Genomic DNA, 24454 nt, shown 5'->3' with positions numbered 1-24454 from the left:
TCTGTGAACTGATAATCATTTTCTTGAATTTATTCATTACTTGAAATTACTCACTAAATACTTTCTGCAGATAATTCTCAGCCTGTAGATTATTTGTGAGCAGCTCATTGAGCGTAGTAAGAAATTGTGCTATTTTGATCAGACACATAAGACACATTGTACGCTTCCATTTCCTGCCTGGATGAACATAACTCTGAGAAGGAAGTTACAGAGCATGCATTTAAAATTTGCTTTCCATGAATATCCTGCAGTATTCCCTGGAAATTCACAGTTTCTGTGAACATTCCTATCCGTACATTCATTTGCTAGAATATTCATCAAAAGTAAACAGAGAAAGTTGCTGTGTGGGACTTTCAATTGACTGAGGAGTACAAGTCCATTGAAAGTCAATAGGACTTGTGATTCTACCTCACTTAGGTGCATTTGAAAATGCCTCCTGCTAACACAGATGAAGGACATTTGTTGATAAATTTGAAGGTATGTTTATAGAACATTTTTGTAGGATTCACCTGGGTCTATTCTCTGTTCTCTCTCCTTGTATCGGGCTGTCTATCTGCTGTTTATTTCTCATAATATGGGCATGCTCCATTTCCCAGCACACCTGCATGGTGGAAAGATTCACTGTGCTATTGGAAGTGCTGGTCTTCAAAACTAAGTCATTCTCCCAACAACCCCAGCTGTCTTTGCACAAGTGTTTTTACAACCACAAAATAAAGACTGAGCAAAAGTTTCATTTAGCTGTTCAGACAACATTCAGATCCCCGGGAGAAGTAGAATGGTCAGACCCATTCCTACACAACAAAGATGGAGTCATTGTAAAAAAATCAGCAGGTTGATGGTCAGAGGTTGCTCAAGGCACTTGGCCAACTTCCCAGAGTTCCTTGTAACGCTCTCTCTCTCCCCCTCTATGTTGCTAGGATATTTGTCAACAGAATGAACGTGACAGTTCCTGGGAGAAACTCAGTTTTGTATTAAGGCTGTCTTGTGTGGAAAAGGGAAGCTGTATTTCCGGGGGTGAGTCAGAGCTGAACAGAATTTGCTTTATGTATGAGGTCTTTCATATTCCAGGTAACTCAACGCACAACACTGTAAACTAAATGCTAGCAACTCACTAACAGGGTAGACAAACGCAGCAGGTGTTGTGCATTAAGCAGCAGCACACATAGCTGTAGATGTCAGAAGCAGTTCTCCTAAAAGAGAGAGCGGGGGAAATGTTGACCTGGATTAGCCTTTACATGCCTATTGGAAAAGTGCCATGGGATCTTTGATTTCACCATGGTCAGAGTGGGGTGGGATCACCTTGCTGTAAATAGCCTATGATTTCAGGAAAGATTTAATTGCTATGCTTTCCCCTATGCTTGAAATACCTTCCAAATCCTGCATACCATGTAACCTCCTTTTCCTTCATATTCCTCCTCACAACTCGTCTATTCCCACAGTCTCTCCAACGCTGACTCCTACACCCATGCTGCCCTTCTAACGTAAGTAGGATAATAACATTTAAAAAGTAGGTAGTGCAGTGACCCAGAGTATAAAGGACGCAACCTTATTAGCTTGCCCTGCGTCGTTTCCCCTTCTATTATGTCACACCGTATCCAATTTACCACACAATTTTAATAGGCTTACTAACGCGGTATAGCACCTTCCTCACAATTGACTTCCTTGGGACTTTTTGTGGGGTAGGGTGCTACCTAATGTGAATAAGGGTATCAGAATCTGACCCTTAGATTGTAAACTCTTTGGGGCAGGGATTATATATGTATTCTCTCTGTAAATCACTATATACTTAAATTAATCCCTCGCACCAGCACTCTACAATGGGTGAAGAGGGATAGGAAGGTGTCTCCATTTTAGCTTTATGTAGTGTGAGGTCTGCATGGTTTCCGAAGTCCAGTTTGAAAGGTGACAATTTACAATTCACAGTTATGAGAGCAAAGCATTTGCACAAGGGAAAGGCAGACAGAACTCTGGTTTTTGTTCTTCTCTTCCCCAGGGCAGTATGCAGAGTTCATTCCAGGTGGGCCCAGTGATCCAGTTCTTCTTTATGCTTATTTCCAGGGCCTCCAACCAGAGCCCATTCCGTATGGGTCTGGAAATTTAGTTCTGCTTTTGTTCCTCCCCTCCGAGGAGTTGTACTGGATATTTGAAGATCATGAATAATTATTGATATAAAGTTTGGTTTTGTCTCATGTTTTTGAATCTTTTGAGAGGCTGGGTAAGGATGGGTGAAAATTGGAAGAGAAATCCTGGTCCCCGTCATTCTCCAAAAGTTTTATGCATACAAGTTCCTCCATCTGCTCAGGATACCTACTTACTGAAGGTAACAGACTGATAGCAGGCCTAGTTTAGTGTTCTTTGTATTTCACTCACAGTCTGGGGTCTTACTTAACTCTTTTAGTTAAATGAAACAGAAATGTCTCTTTAGGAGCAGAGGTAACAACCTAGAGGGTGCTATCCATTCTTGTAGCCTAGTTTCTGTGTATATTTAAATGGTAAAGAAGGTTAATTAAAACTTGTCTGTAAAGGTTTCTTCCTCAGGTTTAATTACTGCTTTATTTAATAAAATCCCCGTGCAATAGAACAATGGACGTAAATCCCCTCGTTACAGTTTGAAATCAGTATAGAATCAGATGTAAATTTAGTCCTAACTGTTAAATTGCCATGCGCTGCCTTGCTCTTACAGGACCTGAAGCGAGGCCAGAAATGCTACCTCTATAGCATCATGAGAGTTTATGACAGCAAACCTCTGAGAGAAATGTTGTCCCATCAGTACATGCTCAATCTCCAGCGCCAGAATTTGCTGGGTAAGTGCCGGCTGGTATTGCTGTGTGCATCAGCAATCTATAGAAATTGGAGACTGGAGGGTAAACCTGGGGTTTGAGTGAATAGGATAAGAAGTTTATGGTGCCATATAATACACTGGACACACAAAATGGAGCCTGGAATAGTTTGTAGGCAGAGGTGAGGAAGCCTTTGGCTGATGCGCTCTGCCTTCCTCAGCAGAGGCCACTCTGACAACAAGCAGCAAAACACTCTAGGTTTGATGTTATTTATTCATTCGCAGAGTGCCTATCCTTAGCTCCGGGTGTTATTTTACAGAAACATTGAATGCATAAAATCAGAAGATAAAAGATATTAAAAATACTATGTCCTCTCCTTCCATCAAGGTGTCCAAGAGCCATTCTCTTCATTCAGCCATCCCATCCCTCATCCCACACTCTTACCAAAGGCCAACAAAAATCAGATGGATCTTTGTGGCATGCCCTGAAGGTCAACAAATTTTGGCTTTGATAGACAATGAATTTGAGTTGAAGACCTTTCATGGAAATTGCCCTACCAGCCACACCCTCTCCGAACCCACACATACCAGCCCAAAGAACTGTTAGCTCAACTGCCTGTGCTGACCACAACGGCACAGATATCTACACAGAAAGGTAGCCCTTGAGGTAGCTGGGTCCCAAACTATTTAGGACTTTGTAAGGTCAAAATCAATTTATTAAATTCCACTCAGATTACAGGGAGGAGATTATGGTCCGTCTAATTAGAGAGGTAAAAATGGAGTCAAGTAGCAGAAATTTTCTTCTCATGATTAAGCTAGGACCACAGATGCACAAGTCTCAAATATCATTTCTTCTTTCACCACTGACAGCATTAGGGACAATGTCACATCTCCATGAGACAGCAGCTGCCAGCAAAAGGTTCTGAAGCTCTAATTGTAGTTACAAATATTATCTTCAGACTTCATAGCTCATGCATGGCAAGGAGCACTTCTCATCCCATCAGTTTTAACACACCATGCTGCATGATGTGATGCTGCTGTATCACTTGTTCAGCTAGTTTTTATGTGCAGCTTGATGCTTTCCCAACGCAGGCTCCCCTCTCTGGTGAATTTATTGATATGCAACATCACTGCCCGTCAAAGATATAGCACTTGTGCATGTATGTGTGTATAATATTTGATTCCTGTCCATTTTCCCTATCCTCTCACTCAGGTCATATTACTGAGCATGAAGTCAGGTTTTACACCTCCTTTCTGGATCAAGCTGAAGAGAGAGACCCAAGGAAGGTCTCAGCTAGAAACAGCACCTCTCTGAAGTCCAGTGTTGGGAGAACTCAGCTGGGATTAACAGCCTGTAGTTCATAGAATGTAAGGCCAGAAGACATGACTGTGATCATCTAGTCTGACCTGCCGTATAACACAGGCCATAGAACTCCTCCAAATAACCCCTGTTTGAACTAGAACCTCTCTTTTAGGAAAAGATCCAATGTTGATTTAAAAATTGCCAGTGATGGAAATTCCACTATATCCCATGACAAATTGTTCCAATGGTTAGTGTCAGTGTTAAAAAATTGTGCCTTATTTCCAGCCTGAATTTGTCTAGCTTCAACTTCCAGCCGTTGGATCTTGTGATACCTTTGCCTGCTAGACTGAAGAGCCCAGTTTCAATTTTGTATTTCCCAGGTAGGCACTTACAAGATATGATCACCCCTTAACCTTCTCTTTGTTAAATCAGGTAGGATTAGAAAAGGCAGCATGGACATACTGAGGTCCCAGTGGAAAGATGTCTGATAACTGCCTGTCCTTCACTAACCTTTTTCTGTTAGAGTCAAACTCTGACATTAATTGATATCAACTATCCCTCACTTAAACTTAATCTCCATCTTTCCCACCAATCTGTAGAAATTCACAGTGACTGAGTCCAGCCAGGTAGACTTTATGGGGACTGGGGGGGAATGGCAGTTAGTCCATCTTTCTGTGTTTAAAGCACTGGCTGTATTTCAACGTTAAAACGTTTGCGATGCGCTGTGTGGAGGTGGGGATGGCTGTGTTGGCTGCCTTGAAGAGTGGAGAGGTATGTGACAAAAGCAGGCTGAGAGCGGGCTGGGTGGCAGACAGCATAAAGCAGCATCTATCTGGCTATGGTACTGATTTAGGCTGGGATTTTCAATGGAGACTAAGGTAGTTAGATGTCCAAAGGCAAAAAACTTTCAGTGTAAATTGGATGCTGAACTTCCTTTGAAATCCCAGCCTTAAACATGTAATGAAGAATGTCAATGTGTAAACAAAATTAAAACTGTTCCACCATATGAACTTTCTGCTGGACAAAATAGAGGCAGCTAATCTTTTTAAAGTCTGGGAAGCAACTTGCATGACCCTGGATCCAATCTTTTGTCTGTCTCCTCCATTTAGGAACAAGGCCCGGGTCCACTAGCTCCCATTTCACTTCCTTCACTGTACTGCATATCTGCTTTGAGTTGATCTGCACCCACCTCCAAGTGACACAGTGATGGATATTGCATATGCCAGATATTCTATTCCTGCATTCTATGAAGGGCTTTCCCACCACATCTATGTCTGAAAGAACTGGGCCTCTTCTCCACGATACAATTAGATTCCAAACCTACCTCCCATAGCCCTAAGGAGGGCAACAGTGAGATCATCCTGAACCATGCCCCCTTTAACAACCAGAAGACAGGAATCCAAACCAACCTCTCTTGCCTTTAACTCTTAAGAAAGAAGGAGGGTGTAGAAAATTCAAAAGAATGCAGTAGGATTAAGAATTAGGAGATGTTACAAAAAATACTAACTTTGGTTGAGGCTAATTGGCATCCAGCTGACAGTCGGTGCATAGAGGGCAGGGATAATACAGGCAATGGAGCAGAAGTGGTTTGTTCAGGCCAGGGCTGAAGCACATTTGTGGTGAAGTGGGAAGAAGCTGGCACTGCTGAATGTGGTCCGTAATTGGTCTGTAATTAGAGGACATCACTCTTCAAGGCTGTCAATCCAGACCCTTTTCTGAGCACCAAATTCACTTCAATAGAACCAACTGAATTTTTTCTATCAAAACTGTTTTTCGATGGAAAGTGGATTTTTGACTAAATGAGAGCTAAACTGGGTTTTCAGTGGAAAATTTTGACTTGGAAGACGTAGTCCAGCCAGGCAGGCTGGGAGAGTGGGGGCATGAGGCACCCAAACTACAACTCCCATGAGTAGGGTGACCAGATGTCCTGATTTTATAGGGACAGTCCCAATGTTCAGGGCTTTGTCTTATATAGTCACCTATTACCTCCTACCCCATGTCCCAATTTTTCACACTTGCTATCTGGTCACCCTACCCATGAAGCACTGTGGCAGCATAGGAGGACACTGCCCTGTAACTACACATTGTAGCAAAAGGGTTCAGTTTTGATTTTCCCGATGGAAACTTTCAGTTTTGGTTGAAAATATCTGATTTGCAGGTTTTTGATGAAAGGTCACAATTTTCCACAGGGGGAAACGCCCCCCAGCATTTTCTGAGCAGCTCTTCACTTAATCAGGCTAATTATGCAGCAATTAAAGGCCTTATTGTTAGGCTAACAATAAATCTAATTACATTCAACTTGATTGGGATGAGTAATAGCAAAGGGGGATCCTGATCAGCAGCACTCCATCTGACCCAATGAGAGCACAGGCTGCTGAAGACCTTGCAGGATGGGGTCCCTTGGATTGCTGGCAGTTTTCTGATTTTGCCTCAATTTTCTAGCCTTGGAGAGAACCACAAAGGCATGAAGTCCTAGTGACATCTGCGTCTATACAATCATAATGAATTGCTAAATGCACCAGAGTTGATGTAAATAAATCATTGTATCAGGCTCATTTAGCCTGGTGCCTATCGTCAATTAACTTGTAATACAATCCCAGCACTGAAAATCCCTTTTTCCTTTACAATTAGATTTATCCCTAATTATAACTGGAAGACATCATGACAGTTTTGAAATACTGAGTTGTACTAAAGCTCACAGCAATATTTATTCATTTATTTAGATTTTAAAACACCCATCTGCAAAGATCTAGATGGCTCAATGATTAATTAGATGTACAGTGACAACCCAGCAATATTAAAAGCTTATATATTGGTAACACATTAACTCAGCCAACTAGTAAATCATAGCAGCACAAAAGCTCCTTTCATCTTATGTCTTATGGCAACATACCTTCAACCTTCCCCCAAAACTCCATCAAGGAAATGGTGAACCAGTGGAAACCAGTCCCTACATAACGACAGAAGAAGCAGGCCTTGAGTGACGGAGAACTTTTCTCCCTGAAGGTACCTCTTGAAGGACACAGCAACTGTTTAAGAGATCACAGCAAGGTGCTCAGATACTATAGTGATGAGTGCAGTATAAAAACATAAATTGTATAGAATATGTAAAGTTTACATGACACTTCAGGGGAGTGATGAAGATTGGAGAAGGAAACTGGGGAGGTAGATTGTAGTTGTACACAAGATGGAATATGGCACTGGGACTAGGACATTTTGTAGGTTAACCTTTTTAATATCTTTTAGAGTAAGGTGTCTAAAATACCGTTCCTTTTGCAATGCTGTTCACTGTGCAATATTCTGCTATCCTATATACACATTCACATTTTTCTAGGACACTTAGGAGACTTTAATTTTTTACTGCTGAGCTCATTCACAAAATGTTTTCTCTATAAGGCTCTTTGATATAAAATATATCTCACATATTATTTTTGACCCCCACCCTCCCTGAGAGAACCATTTTAGAGAGGAAACAATGTTTTGCCTCTGGTGATCAGAGGTTAACAACAGATGGACTACAATCCTATTCTGCACCAGCCTGGAATCCAACCCAGCTCTACATATGATTTCCTCCAAGGGTTTCGCTTTAGAAAACTACTATTTTTTTAGCTAGCAAAGGGAGATTCACATTGTGGTAACAATCGAGAGTTCCCTCTGTTCTCTTCCCTGGGTAATGTTTTATTGCTGAAAATATAACATATCCTATATTGTGGATCAATTTCCAAAAACATACTCTCTCACTGTAATGAGAATATATAAAAGACAAAACAAACCATAAACATTAGTGGTATCTCAAGATGAAATTTTGTTAAGCATGGCATATTGTTTTTGCAATATATTTTACTACACCATTACAACATATTATTCAATATAGCGCTGCTATCCATTACTGTAGCTATTTGGTATATACTGCCAATTGATTTAGCAGTTTAGTTGCATCGTTCTGTAGATTTTAGTAAACAGAAGACATTGTGCTAGATTATGAGTATGACTTGTGTGGCTGTGCATGGTAGTAAGGTCCTGCAAGGTCATGGAGGACCTACTGAAGACCCTGAGTCTAGACATGGTGGTGGGAAAGAGCAGAGGAATCATGCCTGCTGTTCCTCACAATGTGAGCCACGATGAGGGACAAGGGCAGGATGGGGGCATGGTGTAGGCAGATACATGGTTCTGCCCCAGCCTATGGCCCAGCGAGCAGAGCTGGCTGGACATGAAGAAGTGTGGAGGGGGGGCAGAATATACCACATCTGATAATGAACTGACAGCATATGCCCTTCACGCTACATAAAACAGGAGCTCCAGAGAAACGATGATTCAGGGGGGTGTCTGGATCATACTCTCTTCCCAGAGCTTCCTTTGGAGAAGCGTCACCCTTTATCCGGGGCTGAAAGTAAACTCTCAATTTAGCCTGTAGCTGGTAAAGATGAAATCCAAAATTTTCTTGCTATCAAAACTGAAACATTGTTTTAAGTAGCACCTGACCAGACTGCTAAAGTGAATCTAGTTATTAAATCTGTAAACAGTGATGAGGAGCATGGTTCAAAAACCAGAGGGCCATATCATGCCATTAGTTTTTCAGCAGAACTCGCCATCAGTCTCCTATGTGAGTTCCACTTAAAAACTGATGTCAAATCTATTTCCCTACCTATTGACACATGGGGCCTGATTCCCCACTCTGTTACACCACTTTCACACTCTTGTGGCACCAAGTTAAGAGAGTGATGTATCAGACCCATCATATTTACACCAAACCCAATACAATATATTGGTGTTAAGCAATTAAATAATATAATGTAGTTGAACAGAATGCCAACTTTTCATCCACAAAGAACACCAGGAAATCTTTTCTTTTTTTTTTTTTTAGAAAAAAGAACATTTTAGAAAAAAGAAAATAACAATTTGAGCAAATGCAAAGGGAAATCTATCATCAGCACTCAGCAAATGAGAAAATGAATGATTTAAGATGCATAACATATAAACTTTTTTCTTAGAAGTTATCAAAGCCAGTAAAAGATCTAAGGAATAAGAAATAAGAATAAAAAAAGAGAATTCAGTAGAGTAAAAAGGAAAAAGCTACACACATTAAAACAATAAGAGGTCAGTTTGCTGTAGTAAGACACATTAATAGAGTATAAACCTTTAAATGCAACTTTGTGATTTAGCCTGAGTGGGAGAAAATAGTTTTGAAATCTCCAATTCAAAGAGGTATGTCAGAACTTCAGATGTCTGTCTTTGATCTGAGCGTCTGTTTAAAAGCTGAAATGCTGACTCTGGGTCTTGGATGTTCCATGATTTCAACTTTAGAAAGTAAAGCCCAGGCTCTGCACTGACATACACTTCACAGATTGACATCATATTCCTAGCACAAAAATGATACGGCCAAATTCTACACTGTAAATCCACTGAAATCAAGGGCTGCATAAGGTATAAATAAAAAAAAAGAATTTTGCAGTACCTAATAATAATAATATGTTTTCCAGTTGCATCCACAATGTACTTGGCATTTTCCTCATATGTCTTTGCCTCATATTTTCTACTGTTTTTTGTACCAAGCGAACAATACCTTGTCCCAGCAGTTCGCAAACTGTGGGTCGGGATCCCAAAGTGGGTCTGAGTTCATTTTAATGGAGTCGCCAGGACCAGTATTAGACTCGTTGGGACCCAGGGCAGAAAACCGAGTCCCAGGTCCCGCCACACGGGGCTGAAGCCCAAGCCCTGCCATGCGGGGACCTCAGGCTTCAGCCCTGCGCAACGGGGCTTGGGCTTTCTGCCCTGGGCCCCAGCGCGTCTAATGCCAGCCCTGCTGAAGCCCGAGCCCCATCACACAGGGCTGAAGCTGAAGCACAAGCAACTTAGCTTTGCGGGCCCCTGTGGCGTGGGGTTGTGTAGTAATTTTTTTTGTCAGAAGGGGTCACAGTGCAATGAAGTTTGAGAACCACTGCCCTATCACAACCCCACACCCACCCTTTTCTGTGGATACTCTTCTAAGGAAAGCATTGGAGACATAGAACTAGCAAATACACTCAAGAGAATAATTGTGCACTATCAGGGGGATAAACCAGGTAACTTAATACTTTCCATGATTGGCAGCTGTGTTAAATTCCACATGAGAAGCTGAAATTCTATGCAGCAGTGAGAGCACCTGAAAGGATTCTGTTTCTGCTGGTGGCAACCAGAGTTATTTTAAAATCAGTTTGTAATTTTAGGCACAGTCTGGAGCAAGGGGTGATGTATAATCTCCACCAAGACATTATGCAGAGACACTCCTCCGATTCATAATTCCTCTCTCCTTCCTTGCTTCAGAGAGGGGGTATAATTTATTGCTAGACTTTACCAACAGTTGCACTGCCCAGCAAATGGGGTTGGTGATGCCAAAGCATCACTCCCTCCCTCACCCACTTGCCCTAGGGTGGGGGATAAGTATATAAGTGTGAAGCAGCTGGCTCTGCCTACACACCTGAAGCTAAGCACCAGGTAGTCTTACTCCCTAATGTAGATCCAAAACTCAGCAACTACACATTTGTTAAGAGACAGATTGTGAGCTCCTTCCTGACAATGATGAGCAAATATTCACACAAATAGTTCCACTGCTTGCAATGGGGCTACTCATGTGAGTGTTCACTAGTGCGAGGAAGGAGCTCACAAGCTAGCCATAAACAGATTTTTTAAAAACAATCTTCCCCAGAAAACATCTGCAGCCCTGTCATTCCTGTAGATCACCAACCTGAGCAGCAAAGTCTAAAAGTTCAGATTCTTCCATACTTACTCACCACGTGCAGTACCTTACTCTGGAAATAGTCCCACTGAAGTCAATGGAGCTCGATTCTGAACCTCTATTTAAATTGAGCATTACCTGATGCTGTGCCTAGTCCCACTGATCTCAGTGTAGCTGCTCATGGAGTAAAATGCTAAGACAAGATCCTCATCCCCACTCTGGCCCATTTATACTGAGTCAGAGGGCTGGAGTGACGTAAAAGGGCATCAAAAGTCTCCTGTCTGGTTGGTGTGTGTGAGTAGAGGAGGATTCTCGTAGTATGAGCACAGCAGGAGATACCCATATTACTGCCTTCCAGAGAACTAATCATGAGCCCTGATGCTGGGTGACAGGAGGGGCACATTGGGCACAAGGGCAACAGCATATAGCATTGCAGAGATTCCAGGCCATGCTATGGCCAATAGGGTAGCCCCAGGGAGGCTGCTGTAACAGACAGGGCCCCAGGATCAGGAAGAAGAAAGATGCCTTCTACCTTAACCTCCCATGCCTTCTGAGCTGCAAGTTGGGCATTACACCTCTTAGAGGCACAGCACAGAATCCTACCCCGAGTATTCAGTGTGATTAAAGGTATCAAGAATCTAGCTCTGAGTAAGGTACTATATGTAAGCGGGGGAATAGTCCCGCTATTGTAGGGAACTTTCCTGGCTTCTGCACTACCCCGGAGAAGTTGGCTAGCGAAAGGATTTGAGTCCTCGCTCCCACTTCCTTTACCCAGTGGCCTCCCTGCCCCTGAGGACTCCCCTTCCACTCTCCTGTCTGGCAGAGTCCTCATAACCCCAACAAGGCGGGGCCCAGGATTCCTGGGGGGGCTCGACCCCCAACCCTGCTGCGGTCACCTAGCACAGGGGCTAGGGTGTCCCCACTCCGGAATACTCTCTCTGCACTGGGCACTTTTCTGACCCACTGACCATTACATACAAGTTAAAGCAAATGCAAGTTATTTAATCAACAATTAATTTAAAAAAAAGTAAGGAAAAATGGGAAAGGTTAAAGGAAACACATCAACCCGCTCTGTGGCAGGGAACATCACAAACAGTGTCTCTGGAATGCCAGGGCAGTTCACAGTCTGTTCCTTGTAAGTCCCAGGCCTCCTTCTCAGGCCCTGGCTGTGCTGCAGGGATGCTGGGGGTTGGACACTTGCTCTGGTGGTGGCCACACGCTCTCAGGCTCTAAGTAGTAGAACCTTCTTCCCAGTGTCACTCCCGCCCTGTCGGGGTTACGATCCAAGCCTGGCCTGCAGAACCTCTTGGCTGAAGTGTCTTCCTGTGCTGGGCCTGCTGCCCAGGAACCCCCTCACTCTCCCCAGCTGCTCACCGCACCCCGCTCCTGACTGCTCCCGCCCCAGCTCCACCCCTCTGTCTCAGCACTGCTGCTGCTGCTCTGCCTCCAGCTCCCTGGGCTGCTTCTTTGGCCCCTCTGGTTGCTGTAGCTCTGCTCCCAGGACAGGTCTGCTCTTCAGGCTGCTTTTGTGACTCTGCTCCCAGCACTGACCTGCTTCCTGGGCTGCTTTTCTGGCCCCTCTGGCTCTACTCTCTCTGGGCTGTGCCTCTGGCTTTGAGGCCGCAGCTCTGCTCCCAGGACAGGGTCTGCTCTCTCTGGATCTGGCCCAGCTCTGCTCCCCAGCTCAGCTTGGGCCCCTGCTTTCTCCTTAGCTCGGCCCCACGCTGTCCGACCCAGGCAATTCCAGCTCATAGGGAGGATGGGACCTCCCTGGTCTCCTGACTCTCTGATTAGCCTGCCCGCCCTGTCATTCAGGCTGACCTGGAGCACCGGCCTCTCCCTATTGTTCCTGGGGCCTATGAGTCTCAGGGTCCTGATTTCCCATAGACCCTTCCCCTTTTAGTACTGGGAGCTAGCCAACCAAAACACCACCACTGAATGTTAGTAAGGGGGCAACAGTCCCCGTACATATACAACATGAGCAAGGCTGACAGAATAAGGATTGAAATGAATTTGCCCTTCCCACAGCCATACAGAAGAATTGCAGTACAGTAATGAGATTATACACACAGCTACGAATACCAGCTGCAATGAGACGCAAGAAGTAATGAGGTGATTTATTAGCTACCATCCATCCTGCACACCTCAGCACACTGAGCTCTGTCCTGGGCTCCTTTGCAATTGATTCCTGAATGACAGAATTCTATTAGCATACCCTCCCCTTACTGTCCACGGACAAATAAGGGGAACAGTCTTGTAGCCAATTGGAATTAGCAAAACTTTACTCCACAAAATATATATGCTTACTTTTTTTTTTACACCAAAAATTAGAGAGGTAAAAGAAAGCAGTAACTTGCACTGTTTCCTGTATGGAATGGAAAACATACAAGCAGACCACTACTGCAGTGAAATCCATTTAACCATGAATGTGTAGGGCCTGACTGAGAATGCCTTATTCCCAGTACTGAGCAGTGACTTCCATGCCCAGTACCCCTCAATTCAATATCATTTACTGATCCAGATTGGGAATGGAATTTGGTGGGACTCCTCCTGTGACTAACTTCTCACCAGTGTGAAGATAGGGTTCTCAGTCTTTCCCTTAAATACTATTCATCTTTTTTCCTATAGTAGTGCCCTAATGCCCCATCAGGATCAAGATCAGAGGACGTTGTGTGGAGCACTGTACCAAACACAGATGAAGAGCCTGTCCTTCCGCAGGGCAGATTATATGGCTGTCAACATATTTTTCTGTAACACAAATGTATTTCTGAATGTGATCTCAAAAAAACTGAAAAAGATTAAAATAGTAAGGCCCGGAATGTGAACTCTCCTCATTCACGGTGGGTCAGATCTGTTGCCTCTACTGTAGTTTAATAGTACCTTACTTCATCAGGAGCACCACTGACTTCAGTAAGACTAGTGGTGGATTACAGTACTAATTAGCGCAAGTAGGGATATCAGAAACTGGCCTGTTCATAGGCAATTACTCACACAAGTACTCCCACTGAGGTCAAAGGAACTATTCATGCGATTAACTGCTCACCATTGTAAGGGGTCACAATCTGGTCCCAAATGAATAAGCTACTATCTCAAATGGCTTTAAGAAGGCTAACAGAATAAGGACTGAAATGAGTTTCCCCTCCCCAGACATTTTATCTAAACCACCAAAATTTACTACAAACATGCTGTTTACATTAAAAAAATATTTTGTACAATTTTTGAAGCAAAAATATCCCTTTTAAAAAAATCAAAAATTTTTTTGATTTTTGTTTCTCAAAATTGTTCTAGTTGGATACAATTTGAATTTCCTTTTCTGGCTTTTGTATTTTCAGTTTCAGTTCCTTCCACCACCCTTTTCCCTTCCTCTTTCAGTGGCAAAATGAAAAAAGAAAACAATAGCGGGGAGGTTGAGTTGAAAAGGGAGAAAAAAGAAACAAACCAAAAACCAAAACTTTTCAAAAATGAAAGTTTAAAAAAAACAAACAAGAAAAACTGGTTTTCAAAAGGAGGTTTTCAAAAGGACGCTAGATAGCCATCTGTCTTGGATGGTTTAGACACAACAGATCCTGCATCTTGGCATGGGGTTAGACTACATGACCCTTGTGGTCCCTTCTAACCCTATGGTTCTATGATTCTGTGAAACCTGCAGAACAAGAACGACTTTGACATTTTCAAAAATTTTCCTGAAAGAGGGTTTCCATTTTTTCACCAGTTCTAGTACTTATTTTGATTGATCTATTAAATAATAGATAAGAAAATGGAATTTGAAAGGGAACACAGACTGACCAGATTGTCAAACCCAGAAACCAGGACATGTTGCGGGGGTTGCAGACAGCTGCATATTTGGTCCAGAGTCTTGGTGGAGCGTCAAGAAGATGCACCTTGGAGAGGTTGGAGGTAGTGGGGAATGCTTCTCTGCTCTCTCTCCTCTCTCTGCAGAAACATAGCTTGGCTAGGAGCAGCTCTGCTGTAGCATTATAAAAATTAGGAATCAAAATGTTTTTATTTTACATTATTTTAACCCAAACCAGATACTGGAATGGCCTTCAAGAACAGTGAGAGTCCAAGTTTTTGGGGGCATCTCGTCATTGCGGTCATTTATTATTTATAGTGCAATAGTGCCTGAGGCACCAATCAAGGATCAGTTTCCCATTGCACTAGCCACTATACAGACTCCTCAGTCCTTTCTACATTACAGCAGTGCACATGTCCGTAACGACATTGCTGTCTAGACAGGTACTGAGCTGACACCACTGCTTATTGTATGATAATTTGTTTGTTTTATTGTTACAACATCCTTTTCCCTCCCCCACACCTCCAATGTGTTGGTTTCATCGGCTTGTTGTGTCTTATTGTAACCTAGATTGTCAGCTCTTCGGAGCTGAAATGCCTGTCACCAGAGCCCAGTCTACAATATGGAAATTCACCCCCACTTAACTAAATGTTACGAAACTAGTAACACATCCAAGTACACTACACCAGTTTGAAATACTCCGCATGTGGTATAAGGTGTCTACATCAGGGGTTTGCAGGACTGTGAATTTCCTTAATTTAGAAAGGCTTTATCTAAGAGTTCACATTCTGGGTTATATCAAGACATCAAAAATAGGAGTACAGGGAAAGGATGAGGTAACAGCAAAATTATCATATAGCTATCTGTGGTACAGAGCCTGCCCACCCACCCCCTTCCACAGCATGTGAGAGCCTCACCACCTTTGAATATACAGCCGCACTCCACAGACTGGGAACCTAGGCCCAGAGAGACTAAGTGATTTACCCAAAGTCACACAGGAAGCCTGAAGTGAAGTAGAGACTGGAGCCAGGATCTGAAGTGAAATAGAGACTGGAGCCAGGAACTTCCACATTGCTAACTAGCACCTTAACCATTAAACCACTCTTCCATTCAGCTTATGAATGCTGTAGCCAGATCACCTTACTCACTGGAGAGAAGGAATAGCAAGATGGCATCATCTGATATGTCTGGTGGCGGGTGGTCTTAAAACGCACATGAGCTCAGCTAGCTTGCTATCAATTTCACCACCTCATTTGTCTGACAGCTTCTTCAGTAGGTCACCATTTGTAAAGCATTTACAAAAACAGGGACAAAACATTATGGGTGAAATGCTGACCCTATAAAAGTCCATGGGAATTTTGCCATTGACTTGAAGACGGCCAGGATTTCACCCTAAATTTTGTAAAACCAATATAAAAACAGGGATGTTGCTGGGTTTCAGGAGGTCATGGTCACCCCAAGGGAGAGTAAGAGATACATTTCCCGTTTCCTCAACACCGAGCTCATTTGGAATTGGGTTCAATTTTGGTAAATGGACTAAAAGTTACCCCACACTGAATGATGTAGCTATAGCTACACTTGCTAGACTCAAAAGGATTCCCATTAAACCTTGAAAAAGACCCTATGGCAGCAGTGCAGAGTTGTGTGTGTGGGAGAACAAGGATTAAAACAGATGATATTAACTACAAAGAAAACATGTTATGCTGATGATATATGTCAGTCATTATTAGATTTTTCTAGCTCTTCAAAATATTTGAAGGTGGTCAGGTACCACACATTGATTAGCTCAACTGAAATGTCTAGACAGACAGATACTAACTTCACTTCTGTATGTGTGACTGCAACTGCAAACATCAATTCCAGAATTATTAAAATAGAGCTGAATTTCCCTATCTCAAATGAGTCTGAGGTAATGCCTACATCAAAAGATATTACAAAACATATTTTGCTGGCTGGAGATTTAATTTTAGTTTTTCTGCTGAATATTTCTGGTTCTACAAACAATAGGAAAGGAGACTGATCCAATGCATTTCTAATGCTTAGATTCTATAGGTACATTATGTAGCAGTTCGAGATTTCATCTTTAAAACTGGATCAAACAGTGATTCTTGCATAATGTTTCAATATGATTACTGTAAAGGGGAGTTGACTTGAATAGTGAAATGGATAGCACAAGAAATAACATATTATGGAATCAAAATAAGAAAACCATCTGAAAGTAAATATACGTCCTATAAAACAAACAAACAAAATTAGACATAGTGAGGTTGAACCCACTTGAAGTCTCACTATAGTAAAAAAGATTATTGCATGTCCACCATTGTTTACCTTAGGCATTTTGAAAACACTTATTTTCTCAGATTATTACAGTGGTTCCTATATGGGCAAGAGGATCTACACAAGCTGTATCTGCCAAGAGGTGATTTTTTAAAAACTCATTTTTATCCAGGGGATTGTTTATGGTTCTCACCATTGTAGCATATGAGCACCACAATATCATTAATGAATTTTACCTCACAACAAGCGAGGGAGGGAAATGTTAACAGTACCACGTCCCAAGTGGGGAAAAGTGAGGCAGCAAGTGACTGTAGTAAGAAGAGGGCCTGAAACATAAGCCCATGTATCAAAGGCCTGGTATGAGGCCTGAGGCCTCAATTAAAATAGTCAAAGCTTTGCTGACATAAAGCAAAGTTAAGTTGTAAGCAAGAGGCAAGCCCTGTTCACAAAATTTGGCAAGCACAGGGCTAATATTGCAAAAACACATATCGCTAAGAAGTGCTGGGCACAGAGCACTCATGCAAGCACATTCCAAAAGGGTGGTACCAGAACACCTCAATACAGGATATTCCCCAAAGATAACAGGAACACAGTGACGCATCATAAAGCTAAGGTCAGGGTGACCGCATGATGAATAAAAATGTTTTAATCAAACAAACACATTCAAGGCAATGGGTGGCGCCCTAATACGTCAGAGGGTGGCACCCTGATACGTCAAGGACAATATGTAACTTGTTTGTATTGGTGTATAACAGGGGTGGGCAAACTTTTTGGCCAGAGGGCCACATCTGGGTATGGAAATTGTATGGAGGGCCACGAATGCTCATGAAATTGGGGTTGGAGTGCAGGAAGGGGTGATGGCTCTGGCTGGGGGTGCAGGCTCTGGGGTGGGGCTGGGGATGAGGGGTTTGGGATGCAGGAGGGTGCTCCGGGCTGGGACTGAGGGGTTCAGAGGGCAGGATGGGGATCAGGGCTGGGGCAGGGGATTGGGGCATGGGAAGGGGTCAGGGGTGTAGGCTCTGGGCAGCACTTACCTCAAGCAGCTCCCGGAAGCAGCAGCATATCCCCCCTCCAGCTCCTATGCGGTGGCATGACTAGGCGGCTCTGCATGCCGCCCCATCTGCAGGTGCTGCCCCTGCAGGTCCCATTGGCTGCAGTTCCTGGCCAATGGGAGCTGCAGGGATGGTATCTGCAGATGGGGCAGCATGCGGAGCCCCCTGGCTGCCCCTAAACGTAGGAGCTGGAGGAGGGACATGCCACTGTTTCCAGGAGCTGCAGCACATGTGCACGGAGTGGGCCCCGACCTTGCTCCCCGGCTGGAGCGCGGGAACAGTGCAAGCTCCAGACCCCGCTCCCCAGCGGGAGCTCGAGGGCCGGATTAAATCGGCTGGCTGGCTGGATGTGGCCTGTGGGCTGTAGTTTGCCCACCCCTGGTGTATAAAGATGTATCTCAGATGGAGTGTCTTTGGCCAGCCTAGGGGGCAGTGGAAAGTCCTGCCACTGACTGAGCTGCATCCATCATGAGCATACATGTCATAGTATCCTCGTAGAGTCTGCCAGGTGCTATTACTGTGCTTTATCGACAATAAACCTGGCCGGGTGCCTTTGCTGAAAACCAAGTCTGTGGATTTATTGGGCGTTTAATTAAGCTCTACTATCTCCGCTATCTGTGCAGAGCTGGGACAGCACACAAAATAAACACACACACAGCCAACATCTAACCACAGTGACTTGCCTATTGTCACACAAGAAGACTCTATGACAGGAATAGAGTTTCTATCCTTGTGACACCCTGACACCCCAATATTCACCTCTGTCATGTAATTAGGATATGCCTTATACAAAGAATCCCTTGTGAGGTGTCATTCTAAAAGTCTTGATCTGCTGGACAGTAATGTCTCATTGGCTTGTATGTGCTCTCGTCGTAGGTGAAGTTAGGCTATGTATGTGTTACTGAAACATGTCATGAGGGTGAAAGCACCCACAAGCAGCCTTTCAGGTGCGACAGTAAAAAGGCCAAACAATGTTAATGGTTTAGTGAGGAAATGCGCACAAGCACAAGAGTTACTCCAGGAACTGTGTATAATAGAAACCTCTCAGAGATAGTACTACACAGTCGGGACTGTTTGACCCAGGTCACAGCAAAAGAGCTTTCCAGAAAGAGGGGAGAAGATATAAAAGGGGGAAAATTACATCATGGAGGGACCTCACTCTCTGTGAAACAACACACCTGGAAACACCTGAGGAACAAAGACTGAACTGTGGGAAGTGATGATCCCAGGCTAGAAGGATTTTTAGCCTGTGTATGAAAACCTGGGAAAGCCAAGGCAAGTTGTGCCTTAAGACTCTGCCAGCCTGTTTATCACTCAGGGTGAGAATTTGCTGATTTATATCCTACCTATCTAGTGTGTTAAGATCAGTTTGCGTTTTTTGTTTATGTACTAAGGTAATCTGCTTTGATCTCTTTGCTAGCACTTATAATCACTTAAAATCTATCTTTTGTAGTTAATAAACTTGTTTTGTTTTGTCTCTAAAACCAGTGTGGAACTCATATGTGGGGCAGAAAGCTGTTGCATCTCTCTCTCCACAGTGAGGGAGAGGGTGAATTTTATGAGCTTACGCTGTATACTTCTCAGTGCAGTGCAAGACGATACAATGTTGGGTTTATACTCCAGAGGAGATGTGCACTTGCATCCTGGGCAATTCCTTGGCTGAGCTCTCTCAAGCAGAACTGATCTCAGCATGTGTGTGAATATAACTGCAGCTGGGTGTGTCTTTACCTGTGTGTGTGCTGGAAGGGGGCTTCACAGCCTGTCACAGCAACACAGAGTAAGGGGAACCCAGGTTGGTGGGACAGGGGGGCTCAGTGGTATCCCAGTTCCAGGTGGCACTCCAGAGGAAACCCATCACAATCCTCAATTCCCAATTTTGTGCCTTAACCAGAAAACCATTGGGAGAGGTCTTACCATAGAATAATGGATGGGGAGATGACTTAGTTTACCAATTATAATGGCACATCCACACATATCCGTCGTAATCAAACCTGCTGCCTAGTAGATGAAGTGTCTAGAAAGGGCAGTGCATGGATTTAGCAGTTGTAAGTGGTCATTAACATTTTCTGTACATACTCAACAATGTTTTGAGCTTAACCATTGCCATAACCAGTTACTGATCTGGTGATAATTTGCTGTGTGGATGGGTCATAGACTATCATATCTTACTTAGATTATAAACTCTGTGGGGCTGGTGGAGTCTGTCTGTGAAATTCCATGTTCAGCTATGACACTGTATAAATAATACTAGACCATTTACCATAGCTCAAAAGAGCTCTGGGTTCACTCCGCCAACGTGTTGACTTCAATGGACATTAAGGGAGCTCAGAACGTCAAAGAGCTGTGTCAAGGTTCCTTCCCCACTCTGAACTCCAGGGTACAGATGTGGGGACCTGCGTGAAAGACCCCCTAAGCTTATTCTTACCAGCTTAGGTTAAACACTGCCACCACCAAAGTGTTACACAAAGAACAGGGGAAGTGCCCACTTGGAAATGTCTCCCCCACAAAATATCCCCCAAACACTACACCCCCTTTCCTGGGGAAGGCTTGAGTTACCTTAAGTTACAAAAAGATACAAAAACAGGAATATACATTCCATTCAGCACAACTTATTTTATCAGTCATTTAAACAAAACAGAATCTAACGCATATCTAACTAGATTGCTTACTGACTTTTTACAGGATTTCTGACCTGCATTCCTGCTCTGGTCCCGGCAAAAGCATCACACAGACAAAGAGAACCCTTTGTTTTTTTACCCCCTCCAGCTTTGAAAGTATCTTGTCTCCTCATTGGTCATTTTGGTCAGGTGTCAGCGAGGTTATCTTAGCTTCTTAACCCTTTACAGGTGAAAGGGTTTTTCCTCTGGCCAGGAGGGATTTAAAGGTATTTACCCTTCCCTTTATATTTATGACACACACCCCAAATCACAGATAGAGTGAAATGCTGGCTGTGATTTCTTCCTGGACCTCTAGGAGAAAACAGAGTTAATAAGACACATGTACCTCTAAATATACTACCAAGTATATAAAGACTAAGAATATTTTCCACATCTCAAGGACGATTTTAACCAGTTGATTCTGGGAAACTCTCACAGGAAAGTGTATCAGCCCCTTTGTTAGAAGCTCCTGAGATGTGTTGTGTGTCGAAATCAAAATCTTGGAGAGCTAAACTCCACCAAATAAGTTTTTTGTTATTTCCCGTGGTGGTATGAAGCCACTGTAGTGCAGCATGGTCGGTTTGCAGGTGGAAACGCTGTCCCCAAATGTATGGGCGTAGCTTTTCCAGAGCGTAGACAATGGCGTTTTTTTTCACTGACTGACCAGTTGCTTTCCCTCTCAGAGAGCTTCTTGCTGAGAAACACTACAGGATGGAATTCTTGATCTGGTCCTTCCTGTATTAAAACTGCTCCCACACCACGTTCAGATGCATCTGTGGTTACTAGGAACGGTTTGTCAAAGTCTGGGGCCCTTAGCACAGGGTCAGACATGAGTGTCTCTTTAAGCTGGTTAAAGGCCTTCTGACACTCTTCGGTCCACTGAACGGCATTTGGCTGTTTCTTTTTGGTTAGGTCTGTCAGTGGGGTGGCGATTTGGCTGTATTGTGGTACAAATCTCCTGTAATAACTGGCCAAGCCTAAGAAGGATTGGACCTGTTTCTTTGACTTTGGGACAGGCCACTTTTGGATAGCATCCACGCTGGCCTGTAGGGGGTTGATAGTTCCTTGACCCACCTGATGTCCAAGGTAAGTCACTCTGTTTAGGCCTATTTGACACTTCTTAGCCTTAACAGTTACTCCTGCGTCCCTTATGCGCTCGAAGACTTTTTGTAGATGTTCCAGGTGTTCTGCCCAGGAATCTGAAAATATGGCCCCATCGTCAAGGTAGGCGACTGCATATTCTCCTAACCCCGCTAGGAGACCATATACAAAGTCTTTGGAAGGTAGTGGGTGTATTCTGCAGCCTGAAAGGGAGTACATTAAATTCATACAGCCTGACGTGTGGTGAAGGCTAACCTTTCCTTGGCAGATTCATCTAGTGGTACCTGCCAGTACCCCTTGGTTAAGTCCAAGGTAGAGATGAACTGGGCCCATCCCAGTTTCTCTAATAGTTCATCTGTGCATGGCATTAGATAGTTGTCTGGGTGAGTTACAGCATTTAGCTTACGGTAGACCATGCAGAAACATATCTCCCCATCTGGTTTGGAAACTAGAACCACTGGAGATGCCCATGCACTGCCAGAGGGGCAGATTAACCCATCTGTAGCATATCCTGGATCTCCTGTTCATAGCAGTTTTAGCTTGAGGAGACACCAGGTAAGGTTGGACTTTAATTGGGTGAGCATTACCTGTGTCAATGGAGTGGTATGCCCGTTCAGTCAGTCCTGGGGTGGCTGAGAATGTCGGTGTGTAGGTGGTGCACAGCTCCTGGATCTGCTGTCGCTGCATGCGCCCAAGGGTCATGGAGAGGTTCACCTCTTCCATGCCACCAGCACTTTTCCCTTCATAGTGGACACCTTCAGGCCACTCAGCGTCATCTCCTCTCTGGGCTGTAAACTGACAAACCTTTAATTCTCTGGAATAAAAGGGCTTTAGAAAATTAATATGGTACATTTTAGGCTTTCGGTTTGAGGTGGGGAATGCTATGAGATAATTAACAGCTCACAGGCGCTCCTGGACCGTGAATGGCCCTTCCCACGACGCTTCCATTTTATGGACCTGGAGCGCCTTTAAGACCATGACCTGGTCCCCTACTTTGAAGGAATAGGAATGCTCTCTTGCATGTTTATCATACCAGGCTTTTTGCTCTTTTTGAGCATCCTTTAGGTTTTCTTTAGCAAGGGCCAAAGAGGTTCGGAGGGTGTTTTGTAGGTTGGTTACAAAGTCCAGAATGTTAGTTCTTGGAGAAGATATAAACCCCTCCCATTGCTGCTTCACTAACTGTAATGGCCCCTTAACCTCGCGGCCATATATAAGTTCAAATGGTGAAAACCCTAAACTGGGATGTGGTACAGCTCTGTAGGCAAAGAGAATCTGCTGCAACACTAGGTCCCAATAATTGGAGTGCTCATTTAGGAATTTACGTATCATGGCCCCCAAAGTTCCATTAAATTTCTCCACCAGGCCATTTGTTTGATGATGGTAAGGGGTGGCAACCAAGTGATTCACCCCATGAGCTTCCCAAAGGCTTTCCATAGTTCCTGCCAGGACATTAGTTCCTGCATCTGTGAGGATGTCGGAGGGCCAACCTACCCTGGCAAAAATGTCTGCTAGTGCCTGGCACACACTTTTAGCCCTGGTGTTGCTTAGAGCTACTGCTTCCAGCCATCGGGTGGCAAAATCCATTAAAGTCAGTATGTATTGCTTTCCTCTGGATGTCTTTTTCAGAAAAGGACCCAGAATATCCACAGCTACTCGCTGAAATGGAACTTCAATGATGGGGAGTGGCTGGAGAGGGGCTTTGACCTGGTCTTGGGGTTTTCCCACCCTTTGGCACACCTCACAAGACTGGACACAGGTAGAAACATCCTTGCCCATTCCCTCCCAGTGGAATGACCTCCCCAAATGGTCTTTGGTCCTGTTCACCCCAGCATGGCCTCTAGGATGATCGTGGGCTAAGCTCAAGAGCTTTACCTGGTACTTAGTTGGAACTACCAACTGTCTCTGAGGATGCCAGTCTTCCTGGTGTCCACCAGAAAGAGTTTCCTTGTATAAAAGTCCCCTTTCTACAACAAACCTGGATCGATTAGAAGAGCTGAGAGGCGGTGGGTTGCTTCATGCTGCCGTCCAAGCTCTCTGGAGGCTTTCATCTGCTTCCTGTTTGGTCTGGAACTGTTTCCTTGATGCTGGAGACATCAGTTCCTCATTGGATTGTGAACCTAGGCTTGGTCCCTCTGGAAGCAATGTAGGGGATGGGGCTGTGTCTGTTGACTGTGAACCACTCTCCGCTGGTGCACTATGTTGGGGTTCAGGCTCTGCCTGAGCCTGTTGTGTAGGGTTATCGGCTTCTGCCAGTTCAGGTTCAGTGGGCCCCTCTGGTGTTGGTTGTTCTGCTGGTTCCGGTTCTGGGACTGGCTCTGTCTGGGTCTCTGGGCCTGGATCCAGTACTGCTGTTGCAGACGTTGGCATGGGGTCCGGGTCCATCACCTCCTTCTACTGGGTCCATCACCACCTTCTACCGGGTCCTGGTAGAAGTTTCCGGAACAGAGCTAGGCGTGATGGCTTGCTTAGCCTGGCTGCAGGTGACCATTCCCACCCTCTTGGCTAGCTTCACATGATTGGCCAAGTCTTCCCTCCACAGCATGGGGATGGGATAATCATCATAGACTGCAAAAGTCCACGTTCCTGACCAGCCCTTGTACTGGACAGGCAACTTGGCTGTAGGCAAATTGAAAGAGTTGGACTTGAAGGGTTGAATTGTCACTTGGATCTCTGGGTTGATTAAATTTGGGTCCACTAAGGAAGCATGGATAGCCGACACTTGTGCTCCGGTGTCCCTCCGCGCGGTGACCTTCTTCCCGCCCACACTCACAGTTTCC

General features: G+C 44.2%; 1 protein-coding gene across 8 annotated transcripts; it reads left to right on the top strand.

Annotated features, from left to right (window-relative positions):
• The first annotated feature begins 944 nt into the window (after positions 1-944).
• FAM216B (family with sequence similarity 216 member B) lies at positions 945-13589 on the top strand. Of its 8 annotated transcripts, none has more exons than XM_084617844.1 (5): positions 972-1014; positions 1440-1481; positions 2211-2320; positions 2684-2804; positions 3993-7800. In XM_084617844.1, exons 3-5 carry the CDS (start codon positions 2222-2224, stop codon positions 4142-4144), a joined length of 372 nt encoding a protein of 123 aa, XP_084473970.1. In that variant the 5' UTR covers positions 972-1014; positions 1440-1481; positions 2211-2221; the 3' UTR covers positions 4145-7800. The 8 variants fall into 8 exon arrangements, 7 of the variants coding, with proteins under 7 accessions (XP_084473968.1, XP_084473970.1, XP_084473967.1 ...); XR_014710031.1 differs by lacking the exon at positions 1440-1481 and adding an exon at positions 13426-13589 and having other exon boundaries at positions 1003-1068; positions 3993-4462; XM_084617841.1 differs by lacking the exon at positions 1440-1481 and adding an exon at positions 13426-13589 and having other exon boundaries at positions 1003-1068; positions 3993-4147.
• Positions 13590-24454: the final 10865 nt, after the last annotated feature.

This window comes from Lepidochelys olivacea (genome assembly GCF_965140295.1).
Source record: "Lepidochelys olivacea isolate rLepOli2 genome assembly, chromosome: 1".
Classification (NCBI taxonomy): domain Eukaryota; kingdom Metazoa; phylum Chordata; order Testudines; family Cheloniidae; genus Lepidochelys; species Lepidochelys olivacea.
The sequence above is the reverse complement of the archived record's forward strand: the minus strand, read 5'-3'. Positions and strand labels throughout refer to the sequence as shown.

Excerpts from the sequence above, each read along its gene's own strand:
- FAM216B (XM_084617841.1), top strand. The coding sequence starts at position 1,044 with ATGTATGAGGTCTTTCATATTCCAG. Across the intron at positions 2,321-2,683 it reads AGGATACCTACTTACTGAAG|GACCTGAAGCGAGGCCAGAA; the intron begins GTAACAGACTGA and ends TTGCTCTTACAG. Across the intron at positions 2,805-3,992 it reads CCAGCGCCAGAATTTGCTGG|GTCATATTACTGAGCATGAA; the intron begins GTAAGTGCCGGC and ends CCTCTCACTCAG.